General features: G+C 38.3%; 1 protein-coding gene and 1 long non-coding RNA gene across 6 annotated transcripts in view; both read left to right on the top strand.

Moving 5' to 3' along the window:
* LOC142601751 (uncharacterized) overlaps positions 1-24,208 on the top strand; it is a 1,264,755-nt gene that overhangs the window by 942,014 nt on the left and 298,533 nt on the right. The gene's annotated exons all lie outside the window — the stretch shown is intronic.
* The window catches only part of FAT1 (FAT atypical cadherin 1), a 113,076-nt gene that overhangs the window by 86,634 nt on the left and 2,234 nt on the right, over positions 1-24,208 (top strand). For 3 of the 5 annotated variants that reach the window (XM_075751987.1, XM_075751986.1, XM_075751988.1), the window contains exons 13-28: positions 741-974; positions 2,271-2,660; positions 5,975-6,189; positions 6,576-6,713; positions 7,023-7,166; positions 9,295-9,492; positions 13,812-14,613; positions 15,531-15,662; positions 15,771-15,934; positions 16,475-16,937; positions 17,463-17,616; positions 17,850-17,960; positions 18,172-18,803; positions 19,048-19,185; positions 21,191-21,250; positions 24,003-24,038. In XM_075751987.1, coding sequence (XP_075608102.1) covers positions 741-974; positions 2,271-2,660; positions 5,975-6,189; positions 6,576-6,713; positions 7,023-7,166; positions 9,295-9,492; positions 13,812-14,613; positions 15,531-15,662; positions 15,771-15,934; positions 16,475-16,937; positions 17,463-17,616; positions 17,850-17,960; positions 18,172-18,803; positions 19,048-19,185; positions 21,191-21,250; positions 24,003-24,038 — 4,011 coding nt within the window. The remainder of the gene's footprint in view (positions 1-740; positions 975-2,270; positions 2,661-5,974; positions 6,190-6,575; positions 6,714-7,022; positions 7,167-9,294; positions 9,493-13,811; positions 14,614-15,530; positions 15,663-15,770; positions 15,935-16,474; positions 16,938-17,462; positions 17,617-17,849; positions 17,961-18,171; positions 18,804-19,047; positions 19,186-21,190; positions 21,251-24,002; positions 24,039-24,208) is intronic. The other 2 variants (XM_075751990.1, XM_075751991.1) reach the window with 2 other exon arrangements.

Here is a 24,208-nt window from a genome sequence, read left to right as displayed (position 1 = left end):
GAATACTTCAGTGGCAAAATAAATGAGAAGGATCTTACTTCATGGGGTTTTTTGACTGTGAATGTCACCTGCGTGCTGTGCTAGAATGTTGTTATATAAATTCAGAACTGGTGGGGCTAGAATAAACAATATTTCAGAATACTTTTTGAATTGGTTAAAAGGAGGCAATGGCTATATGTTGTGCCTCTCATAATGTTTTCTGTCACGCTGGAAAGAAAGTATGTGTTAGAGGTTTGTCTGTAGCAGCAAGTTATATTTGATAGTGTGAATAGCACTTGTTTATTCATGGAATGTTAGAGGAGGGTGAGCTCAATAGCTGTGGACGAAACACAACTAAATAGCCTAGGAAAACCATACGTGGATTTTACCTTACATTTTGTTAAAGTCAGAGTTCTAATATTTTCATTTCCTTTACGCAAAAACACATGGATCCATGCATGGATACACATAATCTCTCTCTGCACTGTCAGGTAGTCTTACTTCAGCTAATTCCTGTTTCAGAGACATTTGAAAAAAAAGGCAGAGGATTTTAGTATTTAATCTTTTAAAGCTGCAAAGGCAGGCCACTGATGTGCTTTGGCAAAAGTGGACCTCATAAGTGCAGTATAGCCATTGACTTAGCCATTGATTAAATTGTCATTGTTTAGTTTTTCTGCATAAAAATATTTTAGAGGAAAACATGTTAAGGATACTTAAGTCTTGCAACTCGCATCAACTTATGTATGTTATTCTGTTTATAGGTGAACTGAAAACATTAATGCCACTTGATCGTGAGCAGCAAGCAGTTTATTATCTTCTAGTGAAAGCCACAGATGGAGGAGGAAGATTCTGTCAAGCTAATATTATTCTGACTCTGGAAGACGTGAACGATAATGCCCCAGAGTTTACAGCTGATCCTTACTCCATTACAGTATTTGAAAACACAGAGCCTAAAACCCTTTTGACAAGAGTGCAGGCAACAGATGCAGATGCAGGTATGCATTCTTTGGCCAATACTTTTGTCATGGTCTCAAAGTTACAGTAATGTTTATTTAGTCTTATCCTGAGAGGTGTTAAGTCTTTCAGTAGAACTGACAGATGTTCAATACCTCTCAGGATTAGACTCCTGAAAGATATATTTAGGGCTACAGAATCATGTAACACCTGACTTTCATGTGTGAGTAGCTTGGAAAACATTCCTTTTGTGTTTCTGGAAGAAAGAAAAAAAAAAAAAGAGGGGAAAGAAACAAAATATAGGATGTTTTTTGCATGATAAGCTATTAATGTTATCATGAGTTATGGCCACCTTTTACTCCTGGTGTAAGTAAAATGAATATCAGGCCATGTCTGTTTGTGTAACTGTGCATTCATTGATTTTTGAATGTGTGCATGATGGGCTAGCCATCAATGATCATACCATAAAGAGAACCCTGGTCAGTTATAGCTTTAAGTATATGCTACCCTATTAAGATTTTTGCTGCCTCTTTATCTTCACAGTGTAGTTACAAGTATTTAAGTGAACATGAACTGAAAATGACATTAGAAAGAGTTTGTTCTTAGGTTTTGCTGTAAGGAATACAACAGCATAAGGCCTTTTCAAAGGTGTATGATTTCCATATATCATCAGTTTATTAATCAAATAATATTAATTAATAGTTGCCTCAGTCTCATGAAACAACCAACCTGCTTTGTGTTATGATAAAGCTAGGTTGTTGAATTGGAAGGTAACAGCAGATGTTTTCACACTTCACTAGTCTTTGAGGCTCAGGAGGAGCAAAATACTTGGCCCAAAAGCCTATGGGTGGGTTGGTTGGTTGTTTTATACAGAAATGTTGCCAGAAATTATGTCCCGTTAATTTTGGGACATGGTTCTTAAATAAACATACTGGAATTGAGTCCAGTTATTTGATGCAGCCTAACTCTCCCATATCCTCCCATGTTATTTATAAGCCTGCTAAGCAGATGCTGTTGTACTAAAGTTATAATTAGATTTATATTATTAATTGTTCCATATTAGCTAGTACTGTGACTGAAGCAGAACTGCACTTCATGGTTTTGGTGTGGCAGAAAATCGGTGCAATGAAGTGTTAGCTCAATTTTTTTAAAACAGATTACATCTTTTTGGAAATCATTCTGCCCTTCACAAGAGCCTTTAAGTCTTGCCGAAATTTACTTTATTGTGACCGATAATATTTAGCAAGCATACTTTATTTCTGTAGCTATCAGATCTTTTATTATATTGGTGTACTTTAACAGCTGCTTCATACTCTGGAATTGTTTTCAAAATGCAGGGATGAATCATAAAATCCATTATTCACTGGTGAACTCTGCAGAGGGCCAGTTCTCTATTGATGAATTCTCTGGAATCATTCGGTTGGAGAAGGCTTTGGATCGGGAATTACAAGCTGTGTACACTCTAATTTTGAAGGCTACAGATGAAGGTTTACCCAGAAGACTGTCTTCAACAAGTAGTCTTATAGTTTCTGTTTTGGATATAAATGATAATCCACCTGTATTTGAGCATAGGGAGTATAGTGCAAGTGTATCAGAAGACATTTTGGTAGGAACTGAAGTTCTCCAGATCTATGCTGCAAGCAGGGACATTGAAGCCAATGCTGAAATCACATACTCGATAGTAAGTGGGAACGAACATGGAAAATTCAGCATCGATTCAACAACAGGTAATGGATTACAACTGCGAATATACCTTAGGCTAACCAAGCAGTGTCATACTATGTGCTACAGTAATTCAACCAAATAGGTTATGTGTAATCTGTGTACATCATCCTGGCTGTAAAGCCAGTGCTACTTACTGTCCATTCACCCATTCTGACAGCATGCTTACTAGAGGAGCGCAGTATAATGTAGAATAGGAACTTTATTTGTTGCTGCTATTTATTGTTATTTAGGTTAGATTCATTTAGCTGGCAAGAGTAAGAGTTCCCTAGCTGGAATAGTCCCCACCCTGGGAGCAGAGGGGGTGGAAAGACATAGTTCTGTAATGATAGAAGCATAATAGTATTTTCACAAAAGCTATATAATCAGAATGAGCGGCCAGACTTGGTAAAAGTAAGATCAGAAATTAAATTGATTGGGAAAATGAGTCATTGGTCCACAAAGTAATTCTAGAAGAGTTTGATATGATGTTAAAGAGAGGTTGGAATATTTTGTTCAATCGTATATCCAGCATGACAGTGGAGATTTTAGGTTTGCATGTTAGATTTAGATTTAGTCTCAGGAAGCATTTAAGTTCTGTTGAGAATTTTTGCCTATTAGTGACAATTCTTTGTTAAAAATCAATATATGCCTTAATTCTAGTTTTGTTTTCTTATATAGTTCTTTTTCTAGAGTTAATTTCTGATATACTTTCTTTTTTTAAATAAGATTTCTACCCAAAAGTTAATAATAGTTAATTATACCAGTGTAATTGAAATTATAATTCTTGCAGCTGCTTTTTCTAGTGTGCATGCTGGTAGTATGGTATAGAAGTACTTTGCCAGTTAAACTTCACGCATTAGAAAGGAGGAAAAAGGCTCCAGGAAAACACTCTTCCAGCAGCAAATCAATGTCTATGTTGGGGACTGCACTATCTTAAGTAGTTGGTTAAAATCACACACTTTAACTCGGGTATTTTTATCAATCAAAATTCATGGTCAGACACTTCTGTTACTACCTCTGCATACTCCATACCTTAATTCTGGTTGCAAGGAAAGTCAGGTTAAAGGTCATTTCATATTTTTGATTAATATTAATTGAAAATTCAGAAAAGAACACTTTCTAAAAACTTTTTATTTTTCTTCATTCTTTTTTCATTACAAAATGCGAGCCAGGTGGTTTTAAAGTGCGAGTCTTTTGTGGTACTGGCAGTAGCTTCTCATCTTTTTACTTTTATGTGTAAAGCCTAATCATTTCACTGTGCCGCTCCAGCTTTACAGTGACAAATCAAGTACTGAAGAAGCTGAGTATTTGTCAGACCAAAATCAAAAGTTGCAATATGCCATCCAGTGGGACTTTGACAGGCTTGAGAGGTGGGCCCGTGCAAAGTTCAACAAGGCCAAATGCAAGGTCCTGCACACAGGTCAGGGCAATCCCAAGCACAACTACAGGCTGGGCAGAGAATGGATTGAGAGCAGCCCTGAGGAGAAGGGACTTGAGGTTGCTGGTTGATGAGAAGCTCAACATGAGCCAGCAATGTCTGCTTGCAGCCCAGAAAGCCAACCATATCCTGGGCCGCATCAAAAGAAGCGTGGCCAGCAGGTCAAGGGAGGTGATTCTGCCTCTCTACTCTGCTCTCATGAGATCCCACCCTGTACTTGTGGTGGGTTGACCCTGGCTGAGGGCCAGGTGCCCACCAGAGCCGCTCTATCACTCCCCTCTTTCATTAGACAGGGGAGAAAAGGTACAATGAAAAAAAAAAAAACTTACGGGTCGAGATAAGGACAGGGAGAGATCACTCACTAATTATCATCACGAGCAAAACAGACCGAACGTAGAGAGGGAATTCATCTTATTTATTACTAAGCAAAACAGAGTAGAGGAATGAGAAATAAAACCAAATCTTAAAAACACCTCCCCCCACCCCTCCCATCTTCCCGGGCTCAACTTCACTCCCGGCTTCAACCTCCGCCCCCCCCAGCGGCACAGGGGGACGGGGAGTGGGGGTTACGGTCAGTTCATCATGCGGTGTTTCTGCCACTTCTTCATCCTCAGGGGGAGGACTCATTGTTCCCCCGCTCCAGCGTGGGGTCCCTCTCACGGGAGACAGTCCTTCACGGCCTTCTCCAACATGAGTCTCCTCCACAGGGTGCAGACCTTCGGGAGCAAACTGCTCCAGCGTGGGTCCCCCACAGGGTCACAAGTCCTGTCAGCAAACCTGCTCTGGCGTGGGCTCCTCTCTCCACGGATCCACAGGTCCTGCCAGGAGCTTGCTCCAGCGCGGGCTTCCCACGGGGCCACAGCCTCCTTCAGGTGTCTCCACCTGCTGCGGCGTGGGGTCCTCCACGGGCTGCAGGTGGAATCTCTACACCCCCTCATCCTTCCTCCATGGGCTGCAGGGGGACAGCCTGCTTCACCATGGTCTTCACCACGGGCTGCAGGGGAATCTTGCTCCGGCACCTGGAGCACCTCCTCCCCCTCCTTCACTGACCTTGGTGTCTGCAGATGTTCTTACATCTTCTCACTCCTCTCTCCGGCTGCAAAAGCGCTCTCTAACTGTTTTTTGTCTTTCTTAAATATGTTATCACAGAGGCACTGATTGGCTTGGCCTTGGCCAGCGGCGGGTCCATCTTGGAGCCGGCTGGCATTGGCTCTATCAGACACAGGGGAAGCTTCTAGCAGCTTCTCACAGAAGCCACCCCTGTAGCCCCCCCGCTACCAAAACCTTGCCATGCAAAACCAACACAGTACTGCATCCAGCTCTGGGGCCCCCAGCATAAGAAGGACATGGAGCTGTTGGAGCAAGTCCAGAGGAGGGCCACAAAGAGGATCAGAGGGCTGGAGCACCTCTCCTATGAAGACAGGCTGAGAGAGTTGGGGTGGTTCAGCCTGGAGAAGAGAAGGCTCCAGGGACACCTTAGAGCAGCCTTCCAGTACCTGAAGGGGGCTTACAGGAAAGCTGGAGAGGGACTCTATACAAGAGCATGGAGTGACAGGACAAGGGGTAATGGCTTTGAACTGAAAGAGGCTAGGTTTAGATTAGATATGAGGGATAAAATCTACTATGAGGGTGGTGAGGCACTGGAACAGGTTGCCCAGAGAAGCTGTGGATGCCCCCTCCCTGGAAGTGTTCAAGGCCAGGTTGGATGGGGCTTTGAGGAACGTGGTCTAGTGGAAAGTGTCCCTGCCCATGGCAGGGGGGTTGGAACTAGATGGTCTTTAAGGTCCATTCCAACCCAAACCATTCTGTCATTCTGTGATGATTCTATGAATATATAATACTACAATAATAGCAGAGTTTGTGTGATTTTTAAAAAATATTATTATTTTTCTTCCCTAGGAGCCATTTTTATCATTGAGAGCTTGGATTATGAAAGGTCTCATGAGTACTACTTGACAGTGGAAGCCACAGATGGAGGCACACCTTCATTAAGTGATGTTGTAACAGTGAATATTAATGTAACAGATATCAATGACAATACTCCGGTGTTTAGCCAAGACACATACACTGCAGTAATCAGTGAAGATGCTATGCTTGAACAATCAGTCATTACAGTACGTATTGTTGTTTTTTTACTTTGAAATACTCTGTCATGACAATCATGCTTTTAGTCTTGAAGGAATAAATACTGAAGATGGACATAAATGGATAAGTTTGCCACTGAGTGAAATGAAAAATTATTTTGAAAAAGTTTCAGAACCAGGGACTTGAGATGCTATGGGAAAGTAGATGATATTTTGTGATATATTTATGTTCTCCTCATGAGAAGAAATTCAGGAAATTAAGTGATGTTGGTATGTTCTATTCAGATGACATTTCTCCTGAGAACTATGAAATGTGTTAGACCAAAACAGTTAAACTCATCCTGAAGATGAGCACATCTGAAAAGTGATAGAGTCTATTTCAACTTACTTTAAATGAGACTGTACTGTCCCCTTAGGTTATGGCAGATGATGCTGATGGACCTTCAAACAACCGCATTCACTACACAATTATAGATGGCAATCAGGGAAATCCTTTTACAATTGACCCTACCAGAGGTGAAATAAAAGTGACTAAACTCCTAGACAGAGAAAAGGTAAGTTTTTGATGCTTTTTGAGCAGTTGGGATTAATTTAGCTATACAAAATTGATGACCACCATTTTTAATTATATTTGTAAATTACCATTTCATGTTCCAAAATTAATATAGCTGTAATAAAGTGAAAGCATCTATTTATGTCAGTGCTTTTTGGGAGCAGGGAGGAAGAGAAAAAATTACATATATGAAGGCAAGCTTTACTGGGGGTTTGCACTAAAATATTTCTTCCTTAAAACAGAAGCCGAGTTCGTTACTTCTTGCTCCTTAGTGAATGTTTTATTTTTATTTTTTTATTATTATCCTTAGATTTCAGGATATACCTTGACAGTTCAAGCTTCAGATAATGGAAACCCACCTAAACTTAACACAACCACAGTTAATATTGATGTTTCTGATGTAAATGACAATCCTCCGGTATTCTCAAAAGGAAACTATAGCGTTATCATCCAGGTAACATAAATACAGGTGGAGAAGTTTTAGTAATGAAATAAGTAATATTATTTGTGTGTTAATTTGTGACTTGAAGAATTCTGCAAGATGATAAACCTAATGCTTCAATTTTCTGTATTTTTAATTATTTATCAGTGAGACTGCTAACCTGAGTAAGTGCTGTGTGTTACAAAATACACATTGTGCAACTGATTTACAAACTTACATTGCAAGTTGACTGTGTGTATGAGTATATATATTATACATTTTATTCATGTTTATAATGTTCTTAGTACAACATAGGTAAAAATATATAATAATCTTGCTATTTCTTTTTAATCTTAGAGTAACTGCTTAGGAAAAGGTACTTTAGGTACCTGTTAGTGTGAAGCAAGTGTTGTGCACTGTAGCACGTAGTTTGAGATTTAATTTCTATTGGCCCCCTCTGGGATCAGAAGTTAAAACAGGAGTAGTATTTCATATTACTACATACCAATCCTTTGATTAATTTTGCACCTTAGGAGGGTAGTAGTGGGCCATATTCTCAAATGGCTAGCATGTACTTGCCTGATTCAGAAAACACTCTGCTAAAGCAAAGATAGCAGAGGCACCATCTCTACTTCTTGTCTTCCTGAATCCAATAGAGAATAAATGGAAGGGAACAAAGGAATTGCATTAAGACCTTTATACCAGCAGCATAAGTGAGCTTAATCCCTTGGGTCCTTTTGCTGTTGCTGGTGCCTGGCCTTGTACAATAGATAAGTGGAGATCAGGCAATGTTATCTGGTGCACTGTGCCATCCTAACATACCACTTCTGTTTGAGACCATGTACATGATTTGTAAAGGTAGCTTTCCAAAAGAGGACAAAGTGATTCATCTCTACCCAGCATATAGAGAGTATGCAAGGAAGATTTCCCTAAAGCAACAGTTTATATGTTTGTGGGGGGAAAGGTATTTTGCTTTCCCCAGTTACAGTCTTTCTTGAAGTGCATGTTAATGTATCCCCTACAACTGTAGACAATATAGCCAGTGTCTGTAATGTTTCCCTTACTCAATGAAAAAGGAAGACCTCGTGTTTTATAGTTCGTTCATATCAGCCTGTCCCAGTATGAGGGTAGCAGAGACAAAGCTGGAGGAGTTGCCAAGAATGCTGGTGTGCATTTCTTAATATATTGGAGATGGACATATTTGGACACAGTTGGAAATGTGCTTAGCTATTATGAAAAACAAATTACTTTCGGTATCCAAATGTAAATATTTGTATTTTAAAATGAAGGTCCTTGTCTGTTTTGCTCAAGGGGAAAAAAAGTTTCAGCTGCAATATCTGATAATTAACTTGACAGAATTTCCCCTACTTACTCTCTCAAGAACAAAGAATATGCTTGTTATTAGGAGTTTTGCAACTGTGAAAGGATAGCATTGTGTTATTGGTGTACTTCACAATAACGCTTCTACTTTTTTTTGCATTTAAAAGACGTGTATATACATATAAAAATTTGGTCAATACAGATTAGCACGAACATTCCAGGAGAGGTGTTACAAGTGTTAGGTAAGGTTGTGTGTGTGTATCAGATACACGATAAACCAAAAGCATGTGAAGTGTCTGTGAAACATCAGGCATCCACATGATGCAAACTTGAAGGGATTTTATGATGCAAATTTTAAAACCCAGATTTCATATTGTAACCAGACTGTGGCAGTAGCAGCCACAACTGTAGTCAGAACACTAATTAGGGACACGAGATCAGATGGAGGAGAGTGTTTTTCTAGTCCTCCTGACAAAGGCATTGGATTATTCTTAACAGGTGTTTTAGCTAAATTAGAAATCTTTGACAACTTGGTAATTAATCTACAGTAATCTTAATTCATACCAAAAGTGGAAAATGCAAAGTTTCAATGCTGAGCTACTTTTAAAACTATAAGGCAAATTTTTAAAAAAACAAAGTTTAGAAATGTACTGCCTTTCTCCTTTACTGTTTTTGTCATTATTCTCAGAAGGTTTCCTTAAACAATATTGTTATCTTAATTTCTCTTATACTGATTAACTGGTTTGCCAGTAATTTGGTATTTTGTTGTGAAAAATAAATCAACATCAGGCTATATGATCAATTATAACAAAACCAATGTGATTGTGTTATGCATTTATAGGAAAATAAGCCTATTGGATTTAGTGTGCTACAGCTAGTGGTGACAGACAAGGATTCTTCTCACAATGGCCCTCCTTTTCTCTTCACCATCCTGAGTGGAAATGAAGAGAACACTTTCCAGATTAACCAGCAGGGAGTGCTAACAACAACTGCTGCACTGAATCGCAAAGTGAGGGATCACTATTTACTTCATGTTAAGGTAGGATGTGCTACCTCTAGCTGGTTTGTGTTATAAGTATTGAGTTATATGTTATTGAGTTATAAGTATTGACTTTTCCTACTCATGCCCAATCCACCACTTTTTCCTGCTCACCCCTTATCTTTCTGTTACAAGATCCTGATGTGCCAAATAGTCATTTGAGGCATGTCCCTTGTGGTAATGTCTTCAAAGACAATGTCTGTTGACTTAGATGGAAGTCTGCACAGGTGTAACAGTAAGCTGAATTAAACTCATTGTTAAGGTGTAAGGGAAATGTTAACTGGGTGGAGTGGTCTGTATAAGCCCTTTGCCTTTCACATGGGATTCCGGAAAAGCCAGCAGGGGACAGGTCCCTTGGGCCATCTACTACTAGCTGCAGACTTCCTCTTGCCCCTGTCGCTTTCACCCTTGAAGCTGCAAGCTGGAATACACTGATACAATGGATACAGGGATATTGACAGTTGCACGCCACGGCAATACTGAAATATTTTTCTGTAGTGCCATGTTCTTTTTCCAGTCGCAATTGAAAACATCTTTTTTTTAAGTTTGGAAAACCAGGTCAGTGGACCTTTGTCATAGCATTGAAATTCACAGCGCAATACTTGAGATCTCAGAATCTCACAGTGGAAAATACAGCATAAAACTCAAAAATTACCCTGAAATACTATAATATGCGCTTACATTTGCCGTTGTTGTACAAAAAGACCAGACCATGTCCAAAAATCCAGGTTACGTTAACATAACTAAGTTCTCTAAAATACTTTTTTGTAACCTTATATAAGAAAAGTTTAAACCTAATTTTTTAATCTTATCCAGGCCTTTTTAATTCAGTTATAAATTAAGCAGCTGTGAACAGGGGACTTAAAATTGGTAGGCTAAAAACAGGTGGCCTTAATTCTTAAACTTCATTTCTGGATTTGTGTTTTGAGAAAAATTCTTACCTTTATTTTTGCATTAGGAATTTCTTTCAATCTCCAAATTATTCTCATACGTAGTATTGCAGACAGTTTCTTAATAAACATGCACTTGCAGAGTTTTAGAGCAGTACTGTCCACATTGGGGTAATAATCGTGGTGTATTTACACAATGTCTATCTGGGTTTTTTTGGGGGGGAAGGAAAAATAATTCCCATAGGTACTGTTGTGTGGCTGAGTCACTAAAACGTGTTATCAGGAGCCATCAGTGTAAGAACCAGCATAGGTAAAGGTTCCATTTAAATGTGGTTTAGTTTAGGGTTTAAGAATTGAGATTAAGAAGAGGGCAGGGTGGTATATCATTCCTCTGTTAGCTTTTTTTTTTTTTTTTTTTTTTAAATAGTGATCTGCTAATTAGTGGTGGGACTGATTAGCCTTCAAGGTACTAAGTGTTGGCCTTCCTAGGTTGCATGAGTCCAAAACAGCAGTAGAGCTGGGCTTTGTCCTACTTCCCTAATAGGCTTCCAAGTTCTACACCAATTCCCGAAAGTCGCCTTTTTGTTTAGGGAAGAGGAGCCAGCAACGTTTTTTCTGTATGTGCAATCAGGGTGATACAAGATTCCTATGATTTATTCTGTATTTTCTCTAAGCAATAACTAATTTCTATTTATTTTGCTTCTAAAACATACTCCTATGAATGCATATGCAGGCAATTACATCTGTTCTGTGTAGATGCATACGCAGGCAATTATGTCTGCTCTGTATAGACTGTTTCACTGTCTTTGTCACCTTTCATGATTTAGCTGCACCTTTGGCCCTTCTCAATGTGCCTGCCTTCTCTTAAGTATGAGACGCCTATTTAACACCTTTCTCTGGGTGGAATCATGCAATTTTTTCATTTCCAAGCCACTTCCTAGGCTGTAGGATGCTTGTAAACAGCCTGTCAGTACTTCAGCTATCTTCTCTTTAGCACAGCACTTGAAAACTACCTTTTTTCTAGGGAATGAATAAGGGCTATTTTAATGGCATCCAGTAGCTAAACAAGGGTCTTAAAACAAATGTACTCATTTAGAACAAAGACTCCTTAGAGATTGTAAATCATTAAAGCAGACTATACTAATGTGCATTTTTTTTCTGTGTGCTGTACTACCCAATCTCAGCATTTTGAGCCTGTCTAATCCCTTGATTTATAAGTTCCCTGCCTGGATTCTGGAAATATGTCACTGTCTTTTAATTGCCATTTAACATCTTATACTATGATAGCTTTTTTAAGTAGACACAGTGCTATAATTTGCTATTATCTTCTTAGTGAGTCACTATACATGAGTATGAAGGCATCTAAGACTAAAACTAGCATTTCCATATCACAAGACTTCAGTTCCAATGATACGCACAAAAATAGATACATGACTTTTGTGGAAAAATATTCTTCCCCTGTTCATTTAAAAGAAGGATTTTTTCAAAGGCTGGAGGAAGGCATCTTCTCAAGTTTACAGTATCTTTAATTTCTGCACTTTCATCTTGCAGCTCGCAAGTTAATGGCTGTGTATGATCTCTTGATACTTGTTTTTTTGTTTTTTAACTGACCTTCACTGGTGTGCTTTTCAGTATTGACAGCTTTCACCTTAGTTGCTTTCTGAATGGATTGCTGGCAGGGGTCATCTTATGTTACAGACATACTTTGAGGGGGAAAAAACCAACCAACAATAAAAGCCAAACCCCAAAACCCGACAAACAACCCCTCCCATACATACCCCACACACCAAAAACCTTTACTTAACATTAAGCCTTTATTTTACTTTATTTTTGCGGTTTTAATAGGAATAAGGATTATTTTTTTTTCCCCAGCAGCCACCTACATGTGCATGCCACTCACATTTGCTTTCCCTCTCTCCAAAAGAAATAGATTATCCATTAACAAATGTCTCACAGCATTAGTGTGTGAAATCTTCAACTATGAGTCATACAGTCCTTTGTGCCACACTCTGAAGTCTTCAGTTTAAAACCACAGCAGATTTTTAAATATCTGCACTATTGAAAAATCATTTCTCCTGGGGCTTTTCTTTCCAACTTGCTGTCCATTTGTTATAATTTTGCTTGCCTGTTTGTTTTAAGCCCTTTCTTGTTTCCCTTGGGCATTTGTCCTGTAGCTAAACTGCCTGCCTTGTCTTGTTTCCAGGCAGAAATCTAGGCAAAACAAAACTTTGCCAACTTGAGCTCTCTCTCTCCTTATTTATGTTTGGGTAACTAGAGGGCAAATTTCTAGCTGTGCCTGTCTTCTCGAGTTAACGGATGAAGGCATGTAGTTCTGTGAGACATGCATTACCTTTTTTAAAATGCTGTGATTATGTGCACATCCAGAGATAATCTGGTGCCTGGAATATTTCCTCTTTCACTTAAATTTGTATGAAAAATCAAAAGCAGCTTTTCTGCATAGATCTTCAGAGTGTACCAACTACTTGTAGTCATTGTAAAATTACTGTAAAATCTTTTGAACGGTGCAGGATATCTTCTACCTTCTGAGCCCTGTGTATCCCCTTTGTCCCTTCACACGTCTCCAGTTCTTCTTTGCCCATTTCTTCATTCTCATTTTCAGTAACTGGGAAAGAGCTCTGGGAAAAAGGTAGACAGGGAAACAAGAACTGAGAAATTGGAAGAAAGTGAACCCAAGGGAATGCTCTTTTCTCACTTCTCTACTCTTTTGTCCCTGTTTCATAAAACAACAATGTATGCTTTTGTTAAAAAAGGGTGGAGGCCAGGGGACATGACGTTTAAAAAGGCTTTAAAATTGAATTAGGCTGATTCTGTTAAAGGTAATTAATTGTCTGAAGCAAATAGCAGTACAGGTGGGTTTTTTCCTTCTCCACAATCACAAATTATGAAAGACAACATAACTAATCATAACTTTCTACATATATTATTTTCCTTTTGAAGTACTGTTTGGCATATTGTGTTTATATTGTCTTCAAGACCACCTCCGAATAACTGTGGTGAAGCATGTTGTAAATTTCTAGTGCGTGATTCATTTCAAGTTTGTAATGTGTTTCCATGCTTGAAATAAAAAAGCTTCAAGCACCATCTGCTGTCTGAAACCAGCTACTGTGCATTTCCTCTGTATTTGCTAGAAGCGTTAGCAGCTTCCTGGCATTTCCAGGTTTTAAGAGCACTGTAGGCTTTTAATCTTGGAAGAAGTGAAAACATATTTGTGTGTGTCTGCTTATACAAGCTTTTTAAATTTTCCGTATTTACTTTCGTGTCAGGACATGCGTTACGAAATTTTCATGAAGCATTTACCTGCAGGAACTCTTTTTGCAGAAAAATACAACTCTACTGTAATCGGTACAAATATCTACAGTAGAATTTGAGATAAAGCAAAAATCTAATTCTATCCTCATCTTCCTTTAGGTGTCAGATAATGGAAAACCACCGTTGTCATCTTTGACTTACATTGATATTAGAGTTATTGAGGAAAGCATTTATTCTCCAGCAATTCTGCCTCTAGAAATCTTTATCACAGCCTTTGGGGAAGAATATTCAGGTGGTGTCATTGGAAAAATTCATGCAACCGATCAAGATGTTTATGATACTTTGACATACAGTCTGGACCCCAAAATGGAATCCTTGTTCTCTGTTTCCAGTACTGGTGGCAAACTAATAGCACATAAAAGGTTAGACATAGGACAGTACCTCCTAAATGTCACTGTTACAGACGGAAAATTTACAACTGCAGCTGACATTACTGTACACATCAGACAAATCACACAAGATTTACTAAATCACAGCATTGCAATACGCTTTGCGAACCTTGCCCCTGAAGAATTCATCGGTGATTACTGGCGCAATTTCCAGAGAGCTTTAAGAAACATTTTGGGCGTGAGGAGAAATGACATCCAGATTGTTAGTTTGCAGCCTTCTGATCCTCCTTCAAACCTCGATGTCCTCCTGAATATTGAAAAGTCTGGCAGCTCTCAGCACCCAATGAGAATTTTGCTCCACAAGATAAACTCCTCTGTGCCTGACCTAGAGGAGATTTTAGGTGTCCGGATAATCGATGTTTTCCATAAGCTTTGCACAGGCATAGATTGTCCTTTGAAATTTTGTGAAGAAAAAGTAACAGTGGATGAGAACGTTATGTCAACCCACAGCACAGCCAGGTTGAGTTTTGTCACTCCTCGTCATCACAGAACAGCAGTTTGTCTTTGTAAAGGTAAGAAAAGTAGTAAGGAGAACAGTATCCTTGAAAAGATTGTTCTGGTTTTGAACAGCCATAATCCACAGGAGAAAATTTGTATTACAGGACAAGACTAAGAATGTTCTGTAACCCTCACTGCAACATTTGCCTAATTTTATTCAGAGTAAGGAGTAATTCTTTCTTTTCTCATTACCTCATTTTAAGAGTTCACATAATATAAAGAGTTTACATGGGAGGGTTTGGGGTTTTTTTTTTAAATAGTTACACCTTCATTTTCCTATTTATGAAAGAAGTTCCTTTTTTTGTTGCCTGTTCTAAATTGCCAGCCATTTTCAGTCTTGTATGCGTGAAGGTAAGTTCTTGCAAAGAATCTGAATCCTTCCTGGTTTCTGCTTAGAGGAATAGCCCACACAGCTTCCAAACTCGGCTGGGAATGAGAGAGTGAACTGGGGAATGAATATTCATTAAGATATGTATAAGTATACAGATTTATAACAGAAGATTAATTTGTCTTTAGATCTGAGGAAAACAACATTGCTTATTAAAATCATGACTTAACGTTGCTGGGTGAACTTGCACATCTTAAGTAAATGTTTAAAGCCCATTCCTTTTCTGTCTCAAATACCGACACGCTCTTCTCCTGCTCTCCTCAACCCACTCTGTCCATGTTTAATATCTACATGTTGTTTTTTATGGTGTATGATACCTTAAACCACAACAGTTTCCAAATTTTACCAATGAATTGAGTAATCAAGATAACTATGAACACCAGCCACTATATACACCATTTGTCTAGTCTGTGTTTGTGCCAGTCATGTCCCCTGACTGTTACTTCGCTTCCTTGTCTGATAGTTAGGAATATAATTCGAGTTGCTTTCAGCTACTGTACTTAAGTGTGCCTTTTCACAAAAATAATGTATTTTATTTTACAGAAGGGAAATGCCCCCTGGTGAGTAGCGTGTGTGAAGGAAACCCATGCCCTGAAGGTACCGAATGTTTAGGAGATCCAAAGGAAGGAAAATACACCTGTGTTTGCCAAGACAGCAAAGCTGGACAGTGCCCTGGTAAGAAATTAACTCTAAAAATCTCTGCGTAAAACCATATTACTTTCCAAATATAAATTTGATTCCAGTCCTGTGTTAACACATTTTATGCTTTTCTGCATTCCTAAGCATTGGCGGGCTCTGCTGTGACATTTACTGGCAGCAGCTATGTGAAATACCGTCTCATGGAAAATGAGAACAAAGAGGAAATGAAGCTGACAATGAGACTTAGAACTTACTCTGCTCATGCAGTTGTTATGTATGCTCGAGGAACAGACTACAGTATCTTAGAGGTATTTTAAAATCTCTGAGTGTGTATATCTTCCTCTCTTCTTCTTACCATCTCCTTACTATTTTTTGTGCCAAATTGAAAGATTGAATCATAACATCTCTGCAGAATTGTTATAATTGAGAATTACCTTCAAGGTAGAGTGTGTTATACATCCAAGTGACAAACTTGGACAGAATTAAATAACAACTTTAAATTTATTTGCTTACAATACTCATTAAGTCCAAAAAGAAAAAGTCACTTAAAGTACAAGATGAAAGGTCTTGAAGTATTTTAAAGTCTTGAAGTATTGTAATCTTTTGATGATTATCTCTGATGACTGTACTAGAGGAAAAAAATGTACAAAGTATCTATTTAATTAAAAGAACCATATAGAATGACTCACAATTACTATGGCTGTTTGGAATACAGTGCTATTAAACTGCCTTTCATGAACACCACCATCATCCTGTCTCTCCAGCAAACATAAACTTTCACAGGCGTCAATATTTTGTACTCTTTAAGCGTGCAGACCATTTGTTGATGTTGTGGCTTTCCTCTGTAGATTCACCATGGAAGGCTGCAATACAAATTTGATTGTGGCAGTGGACCTGGGATTGTCTCCGTTCAGAGCATTCAGATTAATGATGGCCAGTGGCATTCAGTATCTCTTGAAGTGGATGGAAATTATGCACGACTTGTTCTGGATAGGGTGCATACTGCCTCTGGTACTGCTCCTGGTACACTTAGGACACTAAACCTAGATAATCACGTATTTTTTGGTGGTCATATTCGGCAGCAAGGTACAAGACATGGTAGAAGTCCTCAGGTTAGCAATGGTTTCAGAGGATGTATGGATTCTGTTGTACTTAATGGACAAGAGCTGCCCTTGAACAGTAAGCCTCGAAATTATGCACACATGGAAGAATCTGTAGATGTGACTCCTGGGTGCTTACTGACTACCACAGAAGGTTGTTCAAGCAGCCCATGTCAGAACGGAGGCATCTGCAATGCACTGTCTAATGGAGGTAAGCTGTGCTATATTCTTCTGCTGTTAGTTTTCAAAACTGCTTTTTCACTTCCCTGCCTTGAAGGACAAAACAACTTTGAGTAATTCTTGCTTTCCCAGAGTTGTAGAAGGCTGGTTGTTGAGCAGGTAGGAAGGCTGTGTCTGCCTGTGTTCTAGACTCAATTTCTTGGGGTATGAAGTAGACAAAGTAAGGATTTAATCTTCAATGTCAACACCTGAGGTCCATCCTCTTAACTGCCTACCCTAGAGTCTTCCTTTAAAAATTCTGAAATCATTGTGACAAGCTTAAGTTTTGTGAGAGACATGGAAGTTACCCTTCAATCACATTCAAAAAAAACCTTACTGTTAGGCTTCCCTTCATCTTTTGATAAAAATATTTCTATTTCCTCCCATCTTCTCTCTTTTCAAACAAGTAGGTGGGCAGGGAGGATTTTATCTTAAATCTGTAGATGGGCAGGGAGAATTTTATCTTAAATCCAGTAAAGTCATGCGTGTCTTTCAAGAAGACTGTATTTGATTTCAGGTTACTACTGCAAGTGTGCACCTTTGTTTATGGGAACTCACTGCGATGTAAGCGTCAACCCGTGTGCTTCCAACCCCTGCCTTTATGGTGGTACTTGCATCCCAGTCAGTGATGATTTTATCTGCCAGTGCCGAGGACAGTACACAGGCCAAAGGTATGTTTGTATGGTTTATTGTACCGATGAACCCCTTAGTGAATAGGCTATAAATGTAACACTTTTTCTGCTATTTTATATGTTTCCTGCTTAAAACTCAGACTTTGAAACCCACTGAAGTTAGTTAAAGTTAATGCCAGTCCCTATGTTACAGTTCTGAATCCCACACTATCTACTCACTTGCAGTAAGGTAATGGTTCATTCATGCTTTTTTTTTTTATTTGCCTTTGCAGGTGCCAGCTGGGTCCATACTGCAAAGACAATCCCTGTAAAAACAGCGGCAAGTGTATTGACAGCTTGGATGGACCTGTTTGTGAGTGTGAAGCAGGCTTTCGTGGAGAAAGGTAGGTAGTGTTCCACATGTATTGAATTTTTAACAGTATTACTTAACAGGTAACAGTTAAAACTGGTTGAAATCTGAAATGTTGATAAAATGGCAAATTGCCTCATAGTGTACAGTACTGTATATTAAACATACCTAGAATTGTTGAGAACAAGGAGACTACAGCAGCGACTACTGGTGTAAACTAACCATCATTGCTCTGTTTCTGGTAGGTGCCTGAGTGATGTCGATGAATGCATTGAAAACCCATGTCTTAATGGTGCCCTCTGTGAGAATACTTATGGTTCATATCACTGCAATTGTAGCCGTGGATTTGGAGGAAAACACTGCACAGACATTGTTCTTAACAAATACGTTTCAACGTCTTGGAACATTAGCTTAGCCGAAGTGATTGGGATTATTGTTTTCATCGCAGGAATATTTTTGTTAGTTGTGATTTTTGTTGTTTGCCGCAAAGTGATTAGTAGAAGGAAGAAGCACCAGCCAGAACCTGAAGACAAGCAACTGGGAGCTACAACAGCTTTCTTGCAAAGACCTTATTTTGATGCAAAATTGAATAAGAACATCTATTCTGACATCCCACCACAGGTTCCTGTTCGTCCCATTTCATACACTCCAAGCATTCCAAGCGACTCCAGGAACAATCTTGACAGAAATTCTTTTGAGGGGTCTGCTATCCCCGAGCACCCAGAGTTTAGTACTTTTAATCCAGATTCTGTACACGGTCACCGGAAAGCTGTAGCTGTTTGCAGCGTAGCACCAAATTTGCCACCTCCACCTCCCTCCAACTCTCCTTCAGACAGCGATTCAATACAGAAACCTAGCTGGGATTTTGACTATGACAGTAAGAAATGTTCTTATTTTATTACTTTTCTGTTACAGGTGTGTGCTGGTACAATGTTAATATGAGCGCAAAGTCTCTGTGCCTGTTAGGGTAGAAAAGGCATTATGACTTTACTGGGTTTTGAGTCTGATCAGGCTTTGTGCACTATTAAGTTTTGTAACAATGCGTAGATCTCAGCCTTAAATTTTATTGACTCTTTAATCTAAAATCTATTAATTGTCTCTCTTGAAACTTTTTCTTTCAGCTAAAGTAGTAGATCTTGACCCCTGCCTTTCAAAAAAGCCTCTGGATGAAAAAAGCTCCCATCCTTACAGTGCTAGAGAAAGCATGTCTGAGGTCCAGTCGCTCAGCTCCTTCCAGTCTGAATCATGTGATGACAATGGTATGTAAAAGACAATCATTCTGTACTGCTGCTTACATTCATTTGTTCTGTCTTTGCATCTATATCTCTGAGTATCAATAGGACTTAAATATATATTAAATAATAGCTTATTTAATATATATCTGTATTTACTTATGTTAATACCTAGATCTGTTAAATTTTTAAAGTATTTTGCCTATCTTACACCTCATGTTAATTACTATACCTTGAAATTATATATATTCATTCTGCTGTTAGAATATTAACAGTGACAATGCACCACAAGGTGTTCAGAGCCTTGTGTTTAAAAGGTGTTAGAAGTGTGTTCAAATTAGAGAAACTCTTGTATGTAATCATTAGTTATCACTTTACACAAGAGTACAATGAATTTAAAAAGTGGCCTCTGCACAAATATTACTTTTGCTTTGACATTCAGCTTTCAGTAAAGCTTTGTGGTGTTACAGTTTCATTTGTTTCCTTCTCTTTTTCTTGCTGCGACCTCAGCTCCCATATGGATCAGATCAGTTCTGAGTGAGAGCAGAGTTTAAGGGACTGCTTGTAAGTTTGATTACTTTAGTAATGAAGGAAGCTGCACAAAAAAGGAATTTTGATATAGCCGAACAGTGTATTTGGCTTTCACCATGATTAAAATGAATTCATTAAAAAATTCATACATTGAAAAAAGCCAATATAAAAATAAAGATATTCTGATCACAACACCAATCCATCCAAATGTAATCAGCATACGTATTTGTGGGTTTTATTATAATTAATTGGAAATATTTTATTTTTCTGTTGTGATGACAGATGCTTTTACAGTTTATATGAATGCATCTATGTATTCAGAAACGTTTCAGACTGACTGGACAAAGCCACAACTGACTCATAACCCAATTCACTAAGTTAAGGTGTTTTGACTCTTAATTCCAATTTCTGCTTTTGTCTCTTGTAAAAAGGAATTTGAAATTGCTTTAGCTTAGGAAAAAAGAACATTCTGCTTCTCAATGAAGTAGAGTGATTTGTTCTTAACAGCATGAAAAGAAACATCTGTGTTAATGATTGGTGAAAGTAAAATGGTATGCTTACAGTACTCATCAGCAGACCTGATGTCAACTTTCAACTTTTTTCCTGTGGTATTGTGTTGTGCAGTACATGTTGTTCTCCCCTCCTCTCCATCCCATATATTTCATACATCCTTACTCGTATTTCTTGTCATGTATCAATTACTCATTAATACATCATTTTAAAAGAAATAGCTGTAGCATCGTAGATATTGTTCCTTCGTTCCTTTTTGGTAGTTTCTGAATGTATTAGTTTGAAATCTAATCTCTGAGCCATGCAAACAAATTGCATGTGCTTACCTCATCCTATCCTGTAAATCATTCTCCCTTCCAAAAGTATCTTGGAAAAGGGAAGACAAAAAATACATGCATTTTGGACATTTTTAAATAAGAATATCACAACCTGAGTTTGGTATTCCTACTGTGATACCACTATTCACAAGTAGGTCAGCAACAGTTTTCAGTAAATGTTTTTCATATTCTAGCATTTTTGTTCATTTCAGTGAAAATTTCTTACCCTGAGGGAGGGGAAAAAAATAATTTGCAGTCTAAAAGGGGAAACCCAATGCAATACTCTTTAATTAACCCAACATAAGCCTTTAGAAAAGCCTAGTTTATTGCTATCTAAATGAAGTATTATGCAAGTAGTATATTTTAAGCAACATTTCAGAAATTCTAACACAAATAAAGCAGCTTTGTGCTCATGCAGAATTTGCTTCAGGAGTAGTTACAAGTACTTTTCCATGTTTGTCAAGAATTAAATTCAAGTTTAGAGATGTATTTGATGTCTTATATGCAACTGCTTTCTAGATAAGAGAGTGAATGTGTATGTACACCAATAATCTTGCTTTATAAAATAGTAATGAACTACAGTTTTACAGTGGTTTTTTGTATATGTGTATGCTGTTTAAAGTGATACTAACTATAGGTTTGTTTTAATTTGCTCCTTTTATACCTTTTACAAGCTTCCGTAGTGACTGTAATACACCTTGTCAATGCTGTTGTTGACTCGGTGGAAAAAGAAGGTATATGCTTGTTTTAATATTTATTTACTGCTTTGGCAGAATAATGCACGTTTGTCTTCTAGTAACGTAGTCCTAGCAAATGGGAGTTGTTATAACTTTCCAATAAGTTTTGGACTTTCTGATAAGTTTTAGCAAAGAATATATTTATATTGTATATCTGTTCGTATTTTCATGTGTATGCAGTAGCTACCCTGTGGACAGGTTTCAAAGAGTGATTTCTTGAAGAAAAAAAAAAAGTATTGGCATAAAAAGATGTTGGGGCTTAGTCTCTTCTGAAAACATTCACACTAAAGCTCCCAGCAGAATTGAGACAGTATCAAAGGCAATTACATACACTACAGTAGATGAAAAAGCAGCAGCCCCCGCTTCTTTTTCTCTCTCACCCACATCTGTTGGCACCTTCTCCAGCTGAGCAGAATGGGAGTAGTCTGATACCAGTACTCACTTCCCTGGTCTTAGATCAATCTCTTTAGCAGAAAAAACTGATTTCTAGTCTGCGGCTGAGGTATATAGGCGTGCACATCCCTATTAGTTTAAGTAATTACTTACTACCCAGCCTTACATCAGTATCTTAAAGGTATGTTTGGGTGTATATGTGTACACACACATTTATTTATGTGTGTGTAGTATGTATTTGGGAGTTAGAGAGAGGTGAAGTAGACAAGGAATTTTTTCTTCTCTGCTAACATTTAACAACTGACCACTCTGGAAAACACAAACTCTTTACAAAATAATGGTGCCAGTGAATCTATACAAATGCTAACTATGGTTTTAATTGATTTAAAAATCCTTAAAGTTCCAGTAATATGCAAGTAATTCACTCCATGACCGTGAGTCTGCAGAGGTTACTTCTGAAATAACATCCACAGTGTATGTTTCCTATTTCTTAATACAGACTAGGAAACCCTACTTTTTTATTAAGTCCTACTTAAAAAGAAGCCATTTTAAGAACATAAAATTCATTATAGTAGCTAAAGTTTCTCTTTGGTTTGCTAATTGAAGTACATCCTGTCTAATGTATGCAGACACTCACAAAAAAAAGTAGACAAATGCAAAGACTTCTAATTACACGAGAGCATTTCATTCATGTGTACCTATAGACCATAGTCCTCAGTGCTAAAAAATTGTAATGCTTGGTACATGTCAAAAGGAGAATTATAAGACTAAAAGAGGCAAAAATCTATTGGGAAATATTTAATAACTTGTTCAGATTTTCTCTGAGATTGTAATTGGTAGAAAATAAAAATGATGAACGTAGTTTTCAAGTCAAAGTTGAAAGTATTGCTTGGTGGTTTAGTACCATTGTAAGATAAATACAAATCTTTTTTATGCACTGCAGAATATTTGTAGAGAGGTGAAAGATATCCTGCTCAGCTACTCCTTAACACTTGGATTTTTTTTCTTTTTAATAAGCATTCCTTCTTTAAAGCATATTATGTAAACCTGAGTTCTGCTTTTGAGCACCCTCTGGAGAGTGCCAGTTCAAGCAGCAGAGATCTTTGCTTAAGCCTTCAGCAAGGTCAAGCTCGGGGACAGATGGTCTTTAGTCTCCCCGAGCAGTTCTGTCCAGCAGGTATCCTGCAAGCATGAACTGTAGTCTCATCCTAGGACAGTTTTAGGCCTGCGTTGTCTGCGCTGCTCCTGAGGGAAGGCTCTCTAGCAGACTGGCACCTAGAAAGATGGGCACATCAGGTTCTAGTTTGTGTTTCTGTATTTTATGTTAAAGGGCCTTTGCCTCAGAAGCAGAGGACAAGACCAAGATCTCCCCACTCCTTGGTAAAAGTAATGTAAATTGTAAGGCCTGTTGGCTTTAGTTGTGCACCCAGCTTCCCTAGAAAAATGAAGAATGTCATCTTCTAAAGACTAGTGTCACAACCTTCTCTTGGAGATGAGGCCAGGCGTGTTTTAGGAGTCTCAGATCACAGATAATAACAGACTGATACCTCCTTTAGTGTGGACTTTTGTCTGGGCTAGGCAAACTTTAAAAAACAAAAAAATACACACACACACACACACACACACACCCCCCCACACCCCCCCCCCCCCAAGAATCAACCTCTTTCCTTCTAGTCTTCCAAGAATAGATACAACTATCAATTCTTAGGAGAAGATTCTAGTATTAAGAAGGATGGGTGATGCCTATCTTACAGGCCTGAATAGGGAATATAGATTCCTGAAAAGAGAAGGGTTTAAAACTTGTCAGATACCACAGGACAGCTCTCTGCTGAGCATGAGTTGTTGGGATTGCTGTACAAAGGGAGGTGGGTGTCCTGATGCGCAGTGTATGGTAGCTAGATACTAAAGGGAGAGTTCCCATCTTTGCATGAGATACTTTAAAGTCTTAAGTCCTAACAGGTGCAGCCCTGCATATAAAAGCAAGGGGATATAAGGAAAGAAAAAGATCGGACCAGGCCTTAGTACCCTTTTTAGCACAAGTCCTAAATCTACTGATAGATTTCTACAGACTGTAGATTTTGCCACTACATAGCCATGTCCCGGGTGGGCTACATTAACTCAGTAGCTATTCTACAGTTCAAGTCTAACAAAGAAGGAGCCCAGGAGAAGAAAAAAAAAAAAAAAATTGCCAATTTTAGTACTGTTAAGTAAACTGGCATATTTTGCCTAGTAATAAGGGACAAAAGCAGCATGAACATCATAGTGACAGTCATTGTTTGTCTTCCCATTGGTTCTACTATTTGATTCCTAACTACAGATGTTTTCTCCTTTTTCTTCTCATTCTGCCACCTAAAAGAATCTTTTGCTGTTCCTGACCTCAGCAATTCAAGAGGTGACTTCTGCATGCAGTTCATTGATGTTCACCAAAATATTTCTGTTCATACTTGGTTTTAACACAGACTTACTATCAGTTGCTTGCTGTGCATTTGTTTGCAGTGATTACTCTTTACTAGATTTGTACCTTACTACAATTCTGTAGTATTTTCCTTTTTGGAGTTTAGA

The sequence above is a fragment of the Balearica regulorum genome, chromosome 4 (assembly GCF_011004875.1).
Source record: "Balearica regulorum gibbericeps isolate bBalReg1 chromosome 4, bBalReg1.pri, whole genome shotgun sequence".
Lineage (NCBI taxonomy): Eukaryota > Metazoa > Chordata > Aves > Gruiformes > Gruidae > Balearica > Balearica regulorum.
Note: the sequence above shows the minus strand (reverse complement) of the source record. Positions and strands in the feature narration are given on the sequence as shown.